We start from the raw sequence: 16266 nt of genomic DNA, 5'->3' as shown, positions 1-16266 counted from the left end.
CTTGAGCTCTGATTTCTTCTTCGATTTGGGCTCTGAGAGATTACAAATCCATTGTCAAGTGAGTTATCGATTCGAAATGTGCGATTGAGAGATCGTTCGTGTGTTGAAATGGGAGATTGAGAGATCGTTCGGTGTTGAAATGGGAGATTGAGAGATCGTGATTGAAATCGCAAATCCTGATTATGAAAGTTCTCGAATCAAATCAAGAGGGATTTTTGATTTCGATTGAAATGGAAGAAACTTCTTCGAACTAAAAAATCAGTAAAAATGGCTGAGAAGAGAACTTCTTCGATTAAATGTGAGGTTTTCTTCCCAAAGGCGACATAAACGAAAAGCTTCTTCGATGTGAGGTTTCGATCTACTGACTTCGTCTTCGTTGAGATGGCTGAGGAGGTTGAGAATGAAAATGGTGGAGAAGGTCGACTGTTTTTTTTTATATATTTATTTATAAAAATTTCGGTGGTTCGTTGGGCTCGGACTGTCGAATTTATTTCTTGGACTTATTGGGCCAGCCCAAATAAACGTGAGACTTGGGCCGCCGAGATTAATGATGTAAAAGTAGCGAATTTTACCTTTTTTGAGGTAGTGAGTAATCATGTGGAATAGTGATGGTCATCTTCTGTGGGCTATATAGCTGCTTTTATTTCTAAATTTTTTCTAATAATATGGCTGAATACAGAGCTTTGGCTGAAGGTTTAGAACTATTGGTGGTTCGGGAGGAAAAAAAATGTATGTTTTGATTGATGTAATTATTGGGGGGTATGTCACCTTTTTTCCAAAATTTGTAACCATTCCTTTTTTAATTTATAATTTACTTTCCCTTGCTTATTAAAAACAAAAAAAAAAAAAAAAAAAAAAAAACAAAAATCTAGTTTTGAATGCTAACTCAGAACTGGCAGGTGATCAAGACTCTTGGATATTCCAAACAAGCTGAGACTGATTTTATATGAGAGCTGCTATTGGCATCCCAACTTTTACTTATCACACCCCAATTTCTTAAGTTATGTATCACACCCCAATTAAAGCTTAAAACACACTATCAAGGTTTGGTTCAGATTATAATCTCACCATTAGAAAATATTATAACACTCATTCTAAAATTTTCAGTAGTTGTTTACAATTATGATTAGACTCATAGAAAATCCTAAACACACACACACACACACACTCACATAGCTATTGGCACCCCAACTTTCACTTATTTTCAACCATTCACATTTTTTTAAAATTATAATTGGGGTGTAATAAGTAAAAGTTGGGGTGCCAATATCAGCTCTCTTTTTAAATTGTGATTGTAATATGCATTATTCTCGTTTTTAAGATCTTTATTAATAGTAAATGGTGGGGTCCCATTAAACCCCAGCTTACAGTTATTATTTATATATATATATGTATATAAAAAAAAAATAAAAACTCCCATCCCAGCAGTGTTGTGCTCACTGAATATTACAAGTAACAGGCATGACAAATGCATAAAGATAGAAAAAATGGAAAGAAGAATAAAGTGAAATAATTGTTTACTAGTTATCCTTGTTGTAACAAAATAACATAGACACTAGGGTTGGGTTTTGACTGTCTGTCCTTTCAGATGTATAATCTTTAGGATAACGAACATATTCCCTAATGCAGAAAACAACCCAGTAGATCAAAGACTTATTCATGACTGTCCGGATTGTAACGTGGAGAAAAGCTCCACAAACGAAAATGAGTAATACAATGTTAATATTATTAGTAAGCTTTAAGCCTTTATTTGTGAACACCCCCACGAGTACAGCTGACCTGAATGCTCCTGACATAAAGATGATTGCAACGAACATAGAGAAGCATGCCACCACAAATAGGATTAAAGAAGTAAACCAATTGGAGATGAGTTGCATGCAAATAAGAACAACCACTGCGATCATTGACCAAAACAGTGCGATAGTGTTGTTGAATACGAATGATTGGAATTCCAATGCTTGGGAATTGGTATTATTTTTTAGTAGGATCGTCATGTTTACTTCTTTGCCGTGTTCATCGTATGCCTTAGGCAATGTGAAGCCTGCGGTGAAGGTGACAGTGGTAATGAGCGCCGCCACGACTAAAAGGGTGTTTATGTTATTCTTGAAATAATTGGTTGATCTATCTTCTCTCATATAATTACAAAATATAAGTTTCCACAGGCCTGCTGTGGGGTTAGACCATGGTGGACTTGCATGGCATAATAAGGTTGCTAAAATCAAGGCCTGTAGTTCACACAAAGAAGAATATTATTAATTATATAGAATGATACCTAATACTAATAGGATTTAATTTAAAAATACAATTAACTATACAAAACTTCTCTTTTTGCCTTGGTGAGACAACATTCACTACAAAATAAACGGTCTTTACCGGCGTTTCCAAATCGCCGCCATATGATAAGGAAAATGAAAAACTGACAGCGCTCAACACTGCATTTGACACTGTGTTGATGTGGCAGTGTTTCCAGAACCATACATCTTTCTCCTTCTATCTCGAAGAAAAAAAAATCTATTGCTCAAGGGACACTGCCATGTCAATACATTATAATGACTCTATATATGAACAATTATGGACTGTATGATGAGTTCTCAAACAAAATCTTAACATGCATTTTAAGCATATGCATTGCAGAGAATAAATTGCAGTGGAAATTTGACACCGGAAATTAGAGAAATAAGAAGGAAATAAAGTGAGTAACTCGAATTAATTTAGCTTGCCACCGTTGGAAATCCACCAAAGGATAAGAGCTAGCAAGAAACAAAGAAGAACTCTTTCTTCTTCAAAACAAAGTGCTCAAAAACTCCCATGTTTTTTCTACTTAAGAGCTTAAATATTAGAATAACTTAATTTGAAACTTAACCTCCAAGCAAGAGGTTACATAAGGACTTGAAAGACAATTAATTAAACTCTAAACAACTACAACTACCAAAGTCAAAAGCCTAAGAAAATGTGCTGAACCAAAAGTCAAACAGAATTTAAACTTGAAAATTTTCGTTTTTGTTGACAGCTCAGACACCCTTTAGTATTTTGCCCATAACTTCTTCTACAGAGCTCCAAATGGTGCACCATTTGAGGCATTGGAAAATAGACTCAATCTTTCCAACCATATATGGCTTACTTCGTTTGTGTTCTGACTAATAGTAGTTTTAATGACAAAGTTATCCAAAAATCCTGGTCTGAATCAGACTCATCAACTTCCTTTTTTAAGGACTTTAAATTTGTGGGCCCATTTGGGTTGGGTTGGGTCCGGTCATCATGGTTGGGGCAATTTGTGCTCAAACCCTAAACAAAATGCATTCTAGCTAGGATTCATATTATGCACCAAGAAAAAATTGCATCACACGAATCAATGCTACTAAACAAGGAAAATGGGTACCATACCTTAGAATGATCGGTACCATTGTAACCTTCCGACTCTGCAATCTGTAGAGCAGTTAATTTATTGTTGTTCAAGGCCATCTTATCTACTTTCCTAACCCTTGCAAGAATTTTCACTATAGAAGGGTGACAACTGATGGTGGCTTGATGCAGAGGTGTATTACCACTGTTATCCTTTTCATTTATAAGCCCCTCAAGTTCTTTCGTTTTCAAAATGTAGGAAACCAACTTCTTGCACTTATGCTCGACTGCAATGTGAAGTATATTCTGACCTTTGCCATTAAGCAAGTCCTTAATTTCTGGGCAGCATCGAAGCAACTCTTTAGGAGTTTTAATGTAGCCATTAGCCGCTGCCACATGAATTGGGGCAATGCCATATTTGTCTAGATGATAGGCCGTCGAGGTATCCCATTTCAATAGTTGTTCAACCATCTTATAGTAACCCAGAGTTGCTGCAAAGTGCAAGGGAGTTCTCTGGTTGTCATCTGCTACGTTGAGTAGTTCTTTCTTTTTTTTTAGCAGCGACTCAGTGATGTCTTGCATATAGAAAGGAAATTATCAAGAACAAAACCCAATATTGTTAGCCTTTACAAATTAAGATGAAAAATATAAAAATGCCCTCTATTTTTTTTTTTTTTTTGGCAAGGAGATATGGTATGAATTCGGAATTAAAAAAAAAAAAAAATGAATTCAAGACTTTCAAATATCTAAAAATTAAAATTGCTAAAATATAATACTTCTATATCTGTGTGCATCCAAGCATTTGTTAAAAATTTTAGTAAGTAACAATTCAACTGTTTCGATACTTAATTGAATTTGAATTTCTTAATTGATAGAAATTGGTCGGTAGAACACAAAATGGTTAGATCCAGGTAAATCAAGATCTTCATCTGTCTAGGATCATTTGGAATTTCTTACTTAAAAATCATTTCAATGTAGACACACAAAAAAAAAAAAAAAAAATCAATAAAATTAATCTCACCCAGTCCACTTGGTCAAGTATTGGAAAACATGGCCACATTGATAAATCAGGGGTCCAATTTTAAATCGAAATTCACTCAGATCACCCTGACCCATTCCATTATCACTCGACTGATGAGTCAAATAAATTGACTGAATGTGACGTACTCCTTGAAGGCCTGAAGTTTCAAGGGATCTTTATCACAAAATATCGGTGGATGGGAAAGGAAATCATATATATTGATAGAAAGAAACAATGTGGCTCATGGTCTAGCAAATTTTGATTTGAAGAACAAGCGATCTTGCATCTTTTTGCTAAAGGTTGCATCCCTCTTGTACACTGTTCTTCATGGATTATAATACAAATTTGCTTATTTTAGCAAAAAAGAAAAAGAAAAAGAAAACTGTTATAAAAGCATGATAGTTTTACTCCAGGTGAAGGTAGGTGTGAGTTTTACCTGAATTGCAACGAACTACAGCAGCATGCAAAGCCGTCCGTCCATTTGGGCCTATGTGACCATAACAAGCATTATCTAAGATTGCATCAACGATTTCTGGTGCCGGTCTTTCGGCTGCCAAATACAATGGAGACTCACCAGCATAATTGATAGAACATAGCAGTTCCGGGTCCTCCTTTATGAGTAATTTCACCACCTGAAGGTGGCCATTTCTTACAGCCTCATGCATTGCAGTGTTTTTCTCCTTGTTCCCCTTTCTCAGCATCTCATGTGCCTCACGTCTTCCAATCTCAACATCCGTAGAAGAATCTTTCCCAGAACCTATCAGAGCTTCGAGTAATTTTAGATGTCCAGCTCTTGCAGCGACGATGAGTGGAGTGTCACCCTTTGAGTTTTCTTCACTGAGAAGTGACGGGCATCGGTCATAAACCATACTAGCAAACTCCAAGTGCCCATGTTTCGCTGCGATGTGAAGTGCCGTATTATTGATGGGGGTTAGTACTTGTCGGAGAATATTATCGTCTGAAATCCCACCAAGGACACCAATGTTGCCCGAAGTTGCTGCCTCTAATAACTCTGGATCCATCTCTCTCTCTCTCTAATCAGCCAAAGATAACTTCAAGGATCGGAAGTTAATCAAGATCAACAAGTACTCCAAGAACATCAAAGAAGTACATCTATTTATATCTGAACCTTTTACTAAGAACCCCAAACACAAGTACAAATTCCCCAGTCACTCCTAATGTTTAGAAATCTCTCTTCATACCCAATTTTCCAACTTCGTTTATGATCTTCTCTTCAAGAGGGGCCACATTAATTCGCCCTTTAAGTGGGACCTATGATATTATTTATCTGCAATCAAACAAACTCTATTAGTTATTGTGGAATCAAGTGTTCAAACTTTTAGGAATATTAAATAATAACCCAACAAGAGAAGTATCTATCTATTGTGCTTCATTCCTTCTTTTTTTTTTTTGTGCTAAATGAATGAATAATACCTTACTCCATACTTTATCAATTAAGAAAGTGAGTTTCTTTTTCTAAAGAGTATTCTTCTCTAGATTTTTTTTTTGTGTGGGAAGGATGTTTGATTTTTGTTCTTTTGAACATTGTTATATGGGAATGAAGATTTTGCTTGTTAAAAATGACTTGTACCTTTTTTTTTAATCTTCTCAAACATCTTTGTGTTTGGAGAATAACTTACAGACTTTTTCTTCTTTAAATTATACTTTAGGTAAGAAAAGAATGTTTTATCAACCAATAAGAAGATATTACTACAAGAGAAAATCAACTCATTTTATTCATTTTTTTTATGTTGTTTTGACTTTTGGATGGGGACATGGTTGATCTAGAACCAATTGGATCCGATAGGTTTTCCAATTGGATTGGATTCTTATTAGAACAGGTCAGATTTTGGATCTAATCCGATCCATTGGCAGCCCTGGATATAATCCAATATCCAAACATGATACAATAAAGTAATAAACTGGAAACATTGGAATATTTTTGAGCAAATGATTTTCCCATCCCAATGGGTCATTCGAGGAGTCCCAGTTTGATGCGAAGCCTGGATCAATTGATACATAAGCCTTTCTAAATTTTTGTTAGTACTACTTTATTTTAGATCTTTTCTACCCAACCGCCTTTGAATTCCAACTTAGTACCAATAAGGGGATTTCTCTTTGCAAGTGATAACAAATGCCTAAGAAAGCATGCCATTTATGAAATACACCTATATAACTGTGCCATATAATTGGCTTGATATGAAGTTATTCATATTTTTTAATGCCAGTAGTATAACTGAAGTGTTGCATGTATGTGATAAGTCATTTGGTCCAAATCACATGGTACTATGACACATAGGTTCCATTAGCTCAAATTATGATACGTGATACCTATAAACCAGTTAGTAAAGGAAAATTTTGATTGTTGCTATGAAATCCTTTTAGATAATTTCTGAATATTGATGAATTATTGCTTTTAGCAGTTTGAGGTATGATATTATTGATTCAGTACTGACAGTTATATACTAACTGCACTATATCTCTATTCAATGTAATTTCTCTCCGTACATTTAATTGCAGCATGATGCGTTCTTCTCGCAATACCATATTTGGTTTATTAGTTTTAAATCTGAATTCTGTTATCTTCCATCTTATGTTGATCTTAAATATCTGTTCATGCTGGCTTGCTTGCTCTTGGTGATATTTGGGGTTGTATTCTCATTGTGATTATAGTTCTGACAGCTTAATCAGCAAATTTCATGTAAAAATCTAATATAGAGGGTCCTTGTTGTGTGACAAGGTCTGATCTCTTTGCCGATTCCATTATTTGTGTTGTTTGTTCATCGGAGGGTCCTAATGCACTGGAGTTCTGTCTTGTCTGGTCCAAGTTTCATAGTATAACACCCTCTTTAGTAAGTACATATGTATCCTTCAATTGTTTCTGTTTGGGGTGTGACTTATTTTCTCTTGTAAGTTGGTGATTTGAGATTTTCCGGGGTTTGTGCACTTCTACAACATATTAACGTAAATGATCCTTTCATTCAATGAATTCAAATATTCTAACTTCGGTTGTGGAAACTTTTGCTGAAGTTGTTAAAGGGTTCACTGTGCCAGGGAGCACGCTTTAAGGGAGGTTCTGTTCTTCCATTTTTTCAGAAGCATTTTGGTTACTTACAGTCCCCTGTGCCTAAGAAACCAAGCTCAGCAAAACATGTAATTGGGTCTTTTGTTTAGACTTTGATTTCATCTAATAATGTATAAAGGTTCATAGGTACAATGCTTACTAAACTCTTTGTTTTCTTTTGTTCTCTCTACACAGATTATTTGCAAGGAAGAAAGTGGAAATGAGATATGGTTATATCTTCTACCACTCCAACTGCTGATTCTGCTACCCAGTAAGAGATGACTTAATACTAGCTTGTTTAGTCTTACTTTCTAAGCTGGAGGATTTTGGTGGGTAGTATTTCAACCCAATTGGGTTTCTTCTCTTCTCACTATAACCACCCCCACAACCACCACCATAGCAACAAAGCAATCAACTCTCTCTTCTTCTTTCTTTGTTCTTCTCTGTTTCTACTTGACCTTGATCTTGTATCACTCTAGTGGGTATGGCAACAAAAACCCAATTTGATGTTTTAGCTGTGTATATGAGCCTCATTGACAGAAAGCTGATTAAAGAGACTCCTCAAGACCTCATCTTATCAAGGCATTTTAATTTCAGGTTCAATTCTTTACATGAGCTAGTGGTTGTTACCCCTTCCTAATTGAATTGTTAGAAAGATAGAATCAATCTAGCTAGACCATGTTGTAGGTTTTAATCACACTTCTGGCTTTGATGACGGAGTGGCTTCAAATAATTTACATTGATGCAAAATATGCAGCAATTAAATCCTGACCAATCAAAATAGATGATTTCTTCCTGTAAGTCAAATATTTTGAAAGTTGGAATCAATTGATTTGTTTACCTATTTATTTTGTCATTTTTACCTAACCATGCATTTATCAGATATGCAGATCGTGCAAACGCATACTGGACAGGATACTTTACAAGTATGCCATCCATCAAACGTTATGCCAGAATGATGAGTGGTTACTGTTAGGTAAGATTTTTATGCATCTTTAGTTTATTTTAAAAGTAAATTGTCTCATTGAAATCTTTGTTCCTTGTGATTTTCTGGTTTTAATCAGGCAGCAAGGCAATAAGAATATTTTAAAGGGAGGAGTAATTTGAGGCCCAACAGACACTTTGGCCCATGCATTTGCGATCACACAACATCACATCACGATGCCATTAGTGGAACTGAAAAGCAACATGTGGCTAATGGTTTTGCAAAAAGACTGTCAATACGTTATATGGAGGTGAAGCTCTACATGTTTCATCACAATATTTTTTGGCTGGAAAGGTGCAAGCTTCAGATAATTTCCAGGAGTTACCCTTTGCACGTCGATAAAACTTCAGTACAACAAAGATTCTGTAATTTTGAGTTTTGAATGTTATTTGATTGAGATTTTGTTGGTCTTTTTTTGGGTGTATTTCCTTTAGTTTTGGTTTTATTTCTGTAACTGGTTTCATAAGCTTCTTTAACCTTGACAGTAGGCATAAGCACATTTGTCTTTAGTTTTGGTTTTATTTCTGTAGACAGAAATTTTATAAGGTTCTTTTAATTGGGTCTATTTTGGATGCGGGTGGCAGGTACATAGAAAAAAACAGCAGAATTTTTTTAAAGAAGTGAAAAACACTTTAGACATCGTTTGTAATAAAGCCGATGTCTAAGGTGCCAAGAAACATTAAAGAATAGAAATTGATTTTGACACTTTAGAGATTGGTTAACAATCGATGTCTAAAGCTCAGGTTTTAGACATCACCTTTATAGACACTGTTTTTACCAAATGTCAACTATAGATATCACTTAAACCGATGTCTAAAGTATTTTTGGTACAAGTGGATCCCATTAAACGTTCTAGTCCAAATAATTTGATCTGCTTCATTTGGCCAAGGAGGAGAATGAACTCCCACCTTGTCACTAATTTCGGCCAACTAGATATTATCTCAAAAAAGACCACACCAACCATTTGCACTAGCAAAATCTGCAACTTTAGCATTTAAATCACTATTCATTTGGTATGCTGGATCCTACCAAATTGATCAATCGATGAACCATCTTCTTACCTTGGATCTTTTCGAAATTCCGTGGAATTTCCATACCAATAATAAATCTGATGAACTTTGCGGCCCAACTTCTACTTAATGCTTGAAGATGACATAATCCATCTCTCTTTCTATTCAATGAAAGAGATAACCTCAACAATTGAAAGTTAATCAAGACCACAAGAATTGTTGCAAGAGCATCAAAGGAGTACCTTTCGATATGAGCCTTTTACTGGTAACCCCAAACACAACTAAAAATTCCCCATTCACTCCTAATGTTTAGAAAACTTTCTTCATATCTAATTTTCTAACTTCAGTATGATCTTCTTTCAAGAGGAGCCACATAAATTCTCCATTCAAGTAGGGCTCATAATATTATTTAACTACAACTACACAAACTCCTTCAATTATCTTGGAATCATCTAATCAAAATTTTAAGATTCTTAGCTAACATCCCAATTATATAGATATCTTACCATCATTTTTCATGCTTTATCAACAAAGAATAAGGTTTTATTGCAAGAAAACATAGTACTTGTATTATTTGTTCTACTCTGATGTTGTTGTCTTTTTTTAATTTTCTTTAAAATCATGTTTCCTTCTTTATCAGTTGAGAAGTAATTTTACTTTTTCTACAAAAAAAAAAAAACACTACTACAGAATAATAACCTTTTATTTAAGTTAATAGAATTTCGTCCTCTACAAAGTGATCCCATCAAGAAATTTGCTTTTTTTCCATTGTAGGTAGGAGAGAGAAATTATCTTTCTTATTGCTTATGTCATTTATGTGAAACAGCCGTTGGGCTGTAACCAAAAAACCACTAGTTGATTGAGAAAGAATCCTCCTATCCTGTTTCAATTATGTTTTTTTCATCCACTGATGAACGGTCCAGATTTGCTTAGCGTTTGGGAATAATGTCCACCAATGATAAGAGTAAACATAAATTCGGGCTTAGGCCCACATTGCACAGCAAAACATTAAAAGCATATCCGTAACTTCAGGTTAAAAAAAGAGAGGTATTATTCATTTTCTTTGAGGAACATCTCTTCAGTTGCAAGGTTAAAACACAGCTTAGTTGGCTAGTTGCCTTCACGTGACAGAACCTCTTCTACTTTTTAACCTCCACTCCTAACTAACCAACTCCAAATGCATAATTTCTCTTATTCTTCAGATCCCAACACCATGAAAAGAAGAAGAAGAAGCATATTTGATTTTTATTTCTAAAAGAGTGAAAAAGGAGAAAATGTGTTATATTGGTAAAGCTACAAAGATCTTTATCTTTATAGTTACAGTTCTGTTTCTGTTGGGTCTGATTTTGGCCTTTGAATTTCTTCTACATGGATTTCAAAAGACCCACAAATGTACTGGAGACTCTTGCAGGAAGCCCATGTTTGCTTACCCGATACCGGGTTACACGGTGGCCGCACCACCTTACTGCCCACCGAGTCCAATGGTTGTCACTCAAGGTCCAGTTCAAGCTTAATGTAGCTTAAGAAGGTAGTGATTTTCCCTACCTTACTATTCCTTTTCTGATGTGTAGTTTGTTTGTTTTATTTTTAATTTTTTCTTTGAATTTTGATTTTCTTTTTTTCTCTCAAAGAAAGAGTTTGATTTCTAGTTTTGAATGGCCGTCTTGTAAAAATTTGGTTCAGTAATTTTGGCAAATTAGAGAATAGTGGATTTTGTTTAATAGTTAACTAGTGGGTGACATGTTTATTCGGGCGAGTTCAACAAAATTAGTATCATAAGGCTGAAATATCAATGTAAATATTTAATCGAAGAAATTATATTTTAAAATATGAAATAAATTATTCAAGTTTAATTATTGTGAATATAGTGCAAAGTTATTTTTGTAATTTTAAAAGTTAACGCCTCTCTGGCATCAATTGATAAGTTTCTTTGTAGAGTTGTGATAATGTGACTTAAGCATGTGGCATACTCAATTGACTTACCTAACGTGACAGGCTTGGAAATCGTTGATATGTTCTTCTTGAGATACAAAATTATACATTTTTATGGGGAATCACATTTATGTATCCCGAGGAGAGTACATCTACGGTTCCCGAGCCTATTACATTAGGTAAATCGATTGAGTTGCCACGTGCGTAAGTCAGGTTATTAACACTCTTCTTTTTAATGAGATTATAACTTGGCGTTGAAAGGAATTGAAATTAGGCATATGATATCATTACCTATATACTTTACCAAACTAAAAAAATTAGCCCTTGGTCTTCCTCTGATTGTGATGGTAATATCATGTAATATAATTGAAAGTAAAAATATTTTTTCATAATTTTAAAAATTAACCAATATGAATATGTGTCAATAATAATCAGCTTTCTCTCATTATAATAGACTAGCTAGTATACATTTGTAAAAGTTGAACCTCAAATGAACTGTGGTGATGTAAAACTATGAGTAGGTATCCAGAATGGTGTCCTGTGCCTAACCAAGGTCAAGTGGCACCTCATTTTATGCCACGTAACATTTTTGAGCACCCAACGACCGTATGGCTATGTGGTCCATCCCTTCATGAATCTACACACAAAAGATCAGTTTAATTGGCATGTGCATTCATTGAAAATATTATTGTTTTAAGAATGATTTTTAATTCTACAATTTAATCTCTTTTTCAAGAGCTCACACTATGTGAAAGCTGAAAATTCGATAGAAAAAATTGACAAGCCGAGGCCCATGAATCTTAGAAACTGAATTTTGACAGTTTAGGATCGTCGAAATTCTTGATGTTCCCATATTTGATGGCTTAGAACTGTCGAATTTCTCTCATCCTTTATTAATTTGACAGTTTCGACCCGTCGAAAAAAATAAATTTGACATCAATTAGACTTCTTGGTCCGTCCAATTTTATGAAATTTGATGGCCCAAGCCGTCAAATTTGGATTTTTTTTGACATTGTGTTAAATTTAGTGGATATAAGTTATCAAACACTGACTTTTGATACGTAGGTTCACCAAGGGATGGGCCACATATCAGTACGGTCAGTGAGTCCCAAAATTCCACGTGGCATTAAATGGGGTGCCACCTGACCTTGGTTGGTTACGGAACACCATTAGGAAACCCTACTCTAAAAAAATACTTATAAGATTTCCAAATAGATGTATCACTATAATTCTTCATTTATGGCTATAAACAAGTGTAGATCTCAAGAAATTTTTTTGTTCTTTTTCTTGGGTAAATTTGTTGTCAATCCTGACTAAGGCCCTAATTTTTAGATTAAAATGTAGTTTTTAGGGCCAAATTGGGCATTTCCTTAAAGTGGGAATCTGGATACCATTTTTGGGTAATGTCGAAGGAATCCAAGAATGGGTACCCCACTACCCACTGCTTTGGACTTTTTAAAATGACAAAACTGACCTTCTGTATAGTCATATATTTTAAAAAAGTTATTAAAGGAAAACGGCCTTGTGTTTTGTCAAAAAAATTACTGGTCCAACCACGACTTTAAAAGATTTATGTCATTACCCAATTTTGTAATCATTTAGTTTTACCAAAATGGATAATATTTTTTACCATCCCAATGGTCATGGTATGGAGAGCCCCAATCTGTTGATGAAGCTCCAATCCGTTGGTGAAGATTAGATGTGATACACCTTATTACAATGTACCATATCATAATAATCTAACAATAGGAGGTATCCATTTTTAATAACTTAAATAGGCCGTCTTTCCCAAACATGCATTAAAAATTGTGAAACTCTAGAAATTCTGTTAACCATTTACTGAAATGGTGAAATATTTACTGTTTAAGTAAGTAAATATCAAAGCAGGTATATTGTCCTTTCGATGACTATTTATAAAGCATGGTGGACCTCAAATCCACCCCCATCTCTACCGACATTCACGGCATGTACATCCACCTTCTTAACCAGGTAATCCAATAATAGAAAAGTGTAATCGATTAGTGGGTCCTATCGTCCTGCCTTGTCTTTTAAGAAACACTTTATTTTTATTTTCATTATTTTTTAAAACAAGCAATTAAATTGTATAAATGGATCAATAGTCTAGAAGATTTGGGGCATACCTTTTTATATGTCCATATAACGAAAACATCTTAATTAGGAAGTTCCATCAGTTCTCCAAAATAGCATCTTTTGATTCTTTGGAAAAGATGATAAATTATTGAAAACTATGTTCATTTATTGGAACTACAATGGAGACCAAAGCATAAACTATTTAGCAATTTGGTTGTCTAATTGAAATTCATGTGTTACATTCTAATTAGTGTTTCAGCTTCTCTCTTATTCTCTTCCTCCATATTAAACTTAGAGAAAATTATCAAAATGGTGTGTTATTCATCTTAATTTTGAAAATAATAATTTATTATTTTTGAAAATAAGTTATTTTATCAAAACGGTAAAATTTGAAATAAATGGTATTTTGATACAAAAAATGCCCTTTCAACATCTTTTGGATTTGAAAACTTGAAAATCATCGTCTCCTTTAGATTTAAGGTATTGTAGATCTATAACGAGGCTGTTGAGTGTTGAAATAAATAAGATCTTGAAAGGAAACATCACAATACTAGAACAGTAGATCTTGAAAGGAAACATCACAATACTAGAACAGTTCTATTTCTACTTGTTTACTTAACCATGGGAAGTGTATATTGTTTTATAACAAAAATGCAAAGAAAACATTTTTAGTATTAAAACATTGTTCATTGCAAAGTTTACCGTTTTAGTAAAATAACTTATTTTTGTAAATGATAATTTACTGTTTTCAAAATTAAGATGAATAGTACACCATTTTATTAATTTGTCAATTTTCAGTACCAATTTTGTTAAATTACCCTTAAACCTAACTTTCCAATGAAATTGTTGTGACATATCTATTATTCTTAAGTTGGGCTTGGGCTTCAAGAGGCCACTTCAGAAGTAAAGGGGCCTTTTCTGTGAAGCAGAGGATAGGAGATGGAGGGTCTATTACTCGTTATAATGTCAACCTTGCAAAGAGTAGTCACCAGGAGCATGGCATTGAATACACAAAAACTTTTACTCCTATTTCAAGCAATCCACAATAAGAGTCATTCTTGCTCTTCCTGTCCAATTTAATTTGCCTTTACTACCATAAAGGGACTTACGTATGTTACATAAGTCCCTTTATGGACTTAAGCAAGTAAGTCGTTCTTGCACGGACTGTCTTTATGTCCCCTTTGCGACAAATCACTAGGATCTCAAAAAAAAAAAAAAAAAAAATGGGTAGAAACATGTGCCAATGCATACATTGCAAATCAAATGGGAAAAATCCAAATCTGGGGATTATTCCATCAAGTTAACACTGTTTCAGTCCAAACCAAAAGATTTAAACTGACTGCATTGATGCTTATAGATTATTTTGAGTCACCTCACTTAGGGCTGTGTCTATCTGCGGTTATTCTTCGCTCTCTTTCGTGAACAGTTCTCTCAAAAGCTTTAAAAAGAGCCCAAGTCGTTAGATTGTAGTTAAGAATAGCATCAATAAAAGGTTCAATAGGGTCGTTGTTCCTATAAGGAACTTACTCCTCAGAATCCAGCTCGGCGAATTATTTGTCATTCAATTTAAATCTTGGTAAGGACTAATTTAACAAGATAATCATTGGATTTGGATTGGGATTTTTGCCCTTTACTGCATAAAATTAAAGAAAAAATAAATTCATTCCTTTTGTTTTACCAAGTGATCCAAACAAGCAGTAACTAACTATGGTCACAAATGAAACATGTGCAGTTATGTATCCCGAGGAAAAAGATCTATGTTTCTTTGTTCGTGCCACATCAGCCGAGTATTGACCGAGTGAAGATTTTCTAATTAGAAATGATCACTATTCTTGTTCTCATTAGTTAAGACCTCATCCAATAAGAAAGTAATGGGTTCGACGAAGCAAACAACTTTAATTATGCCATGTACTCATTGTACCTACTGCACGTGTTTCACCTACCACACCCACCACACCCAGACTTGTTGATCATGATATGAGATTAATGCACTAAAGAGGAATATGGCTAAAAAGAATATGTTTCTAAAAGCATTAAGGGGAAATTATGTGAAAAAAATAAAATAAAAAACCCATGAGAATAAATAGTTTGCAAAAAGATAATTATTTTGTCGAAATTACAAATAGGAATCCAAAATGCCACTTGAAGTGGCGTTTTGATCCATTTACTAAATTACTCTTGAAAAAAACACCACTCGAAGTGGCATTTTATTTTTTATTTTTTAAATATAAGGAAAATGACATTAACTTTGAATGGTCATAGATACCCCAATTGTAAATTTAACATTAATATAATCAATGTCATTTTGATCAAAAATCATGAAAATTACAATTGCATGTCCCTCAAATCAAGGTTGCTTGTTTTGCAAAGAGTACGGCTAGCCTTACAAGGTTAGTAAGGATTTCACCTTTACTAAGGGTCTTTGGACTCATCTTTTGACATAAAAAAAAAACATGATCTGATGCTTCAAGATCGTAGAAGACAAAATTCTATGAACTTGAAAAAACAAAGTTATTTTCACTATTGAATTTTAATTTTAAATTTTTTAGTGAGGTGGAAGTTTGGTAACCATAAATTTTCAAAACCTTTATCAAGCCAATTTTTTTATTTTTTATTTTATTTTATTTTTCTTGTTTTGGATATGAGTTTTTCGATGAAATTTAGAGGGCTGTGGTGTTGGCTTGCTAATGAGGTAATCCATATGAGTAAAACAATCCTTAGTAAGGCTACAAATCTGTACTTAGTAAGGAAAATGTTTCTCTTTTGAATCTTTAAAATCGTATAGTAAAAAACATGATCCCATGCTTCACAGTTGTAGAGG

The 16266-nt window shown here is 34.1% G+C and overlaps 1 protein-coding gene and 1 long non-coding RNA gene across 2 annotated transcripts; one reads left to right on the top strand and one right to left on the bottom strand.

The window, feature by feature from the left end:
- Positions 1–1520: 1520 nt before the first annotated feature.
- LOC147392023 (protein ACCELERATED CELL DEATH 6-like) lies at positions 1521–5417 on the bottom strand. Its single transcript, XM_086459135.1, has 3 exons — positions 4800–5417; positions 3385–3917; positions 1521–2225 (listed from the first exon to the last, which is right to left on the bottom strand). Exons 1-3 carry the CDS (start codon positions 5383–5385, stop codon positions 1521–1523), a joined length of 1824 nt encoding a protein of 607 aa, XP_086315261.1. The 5' UTR covers positions 5386–5417.
- A 361-nt stretch (positions 5418–5778) lies between these two features.
- On the top strand, positions 5779–8904 carry LOC147392022 (uncharacterized). Its single transcript, XR_015170247.1, has 3 exons — positions 5779–8224; positions 8310–8403; positions 8492–8904. It is a non-coding gene; the product is annotated as an uncharacterized LOC147392022 (long non-coding RNA).
- The last annotated feature ends 7362 nt before the right edge of the window (positions 8905–16266 follow it).

The sequence above is a fragment of the Akebia trifoliata genome, chromosome 11 (genome assembly GCF_017979445.1).
Source record: "Akebia trifoliata isolate Shusen 1 chromosome 11, ASM1797944v1, whole genome shotgun sequence".
NCBI classification, from domain to species: domain Eukaryota; kingdom Viridiplantae; phylum Streptophyta; class Magnoliopsida; order Ranunculales; family Lardizabalaceae; genus Akebia; species Akebia trifoliata.
This window is presented reverse-complemented; position numbering and strand designations above follow the sequence as displayed.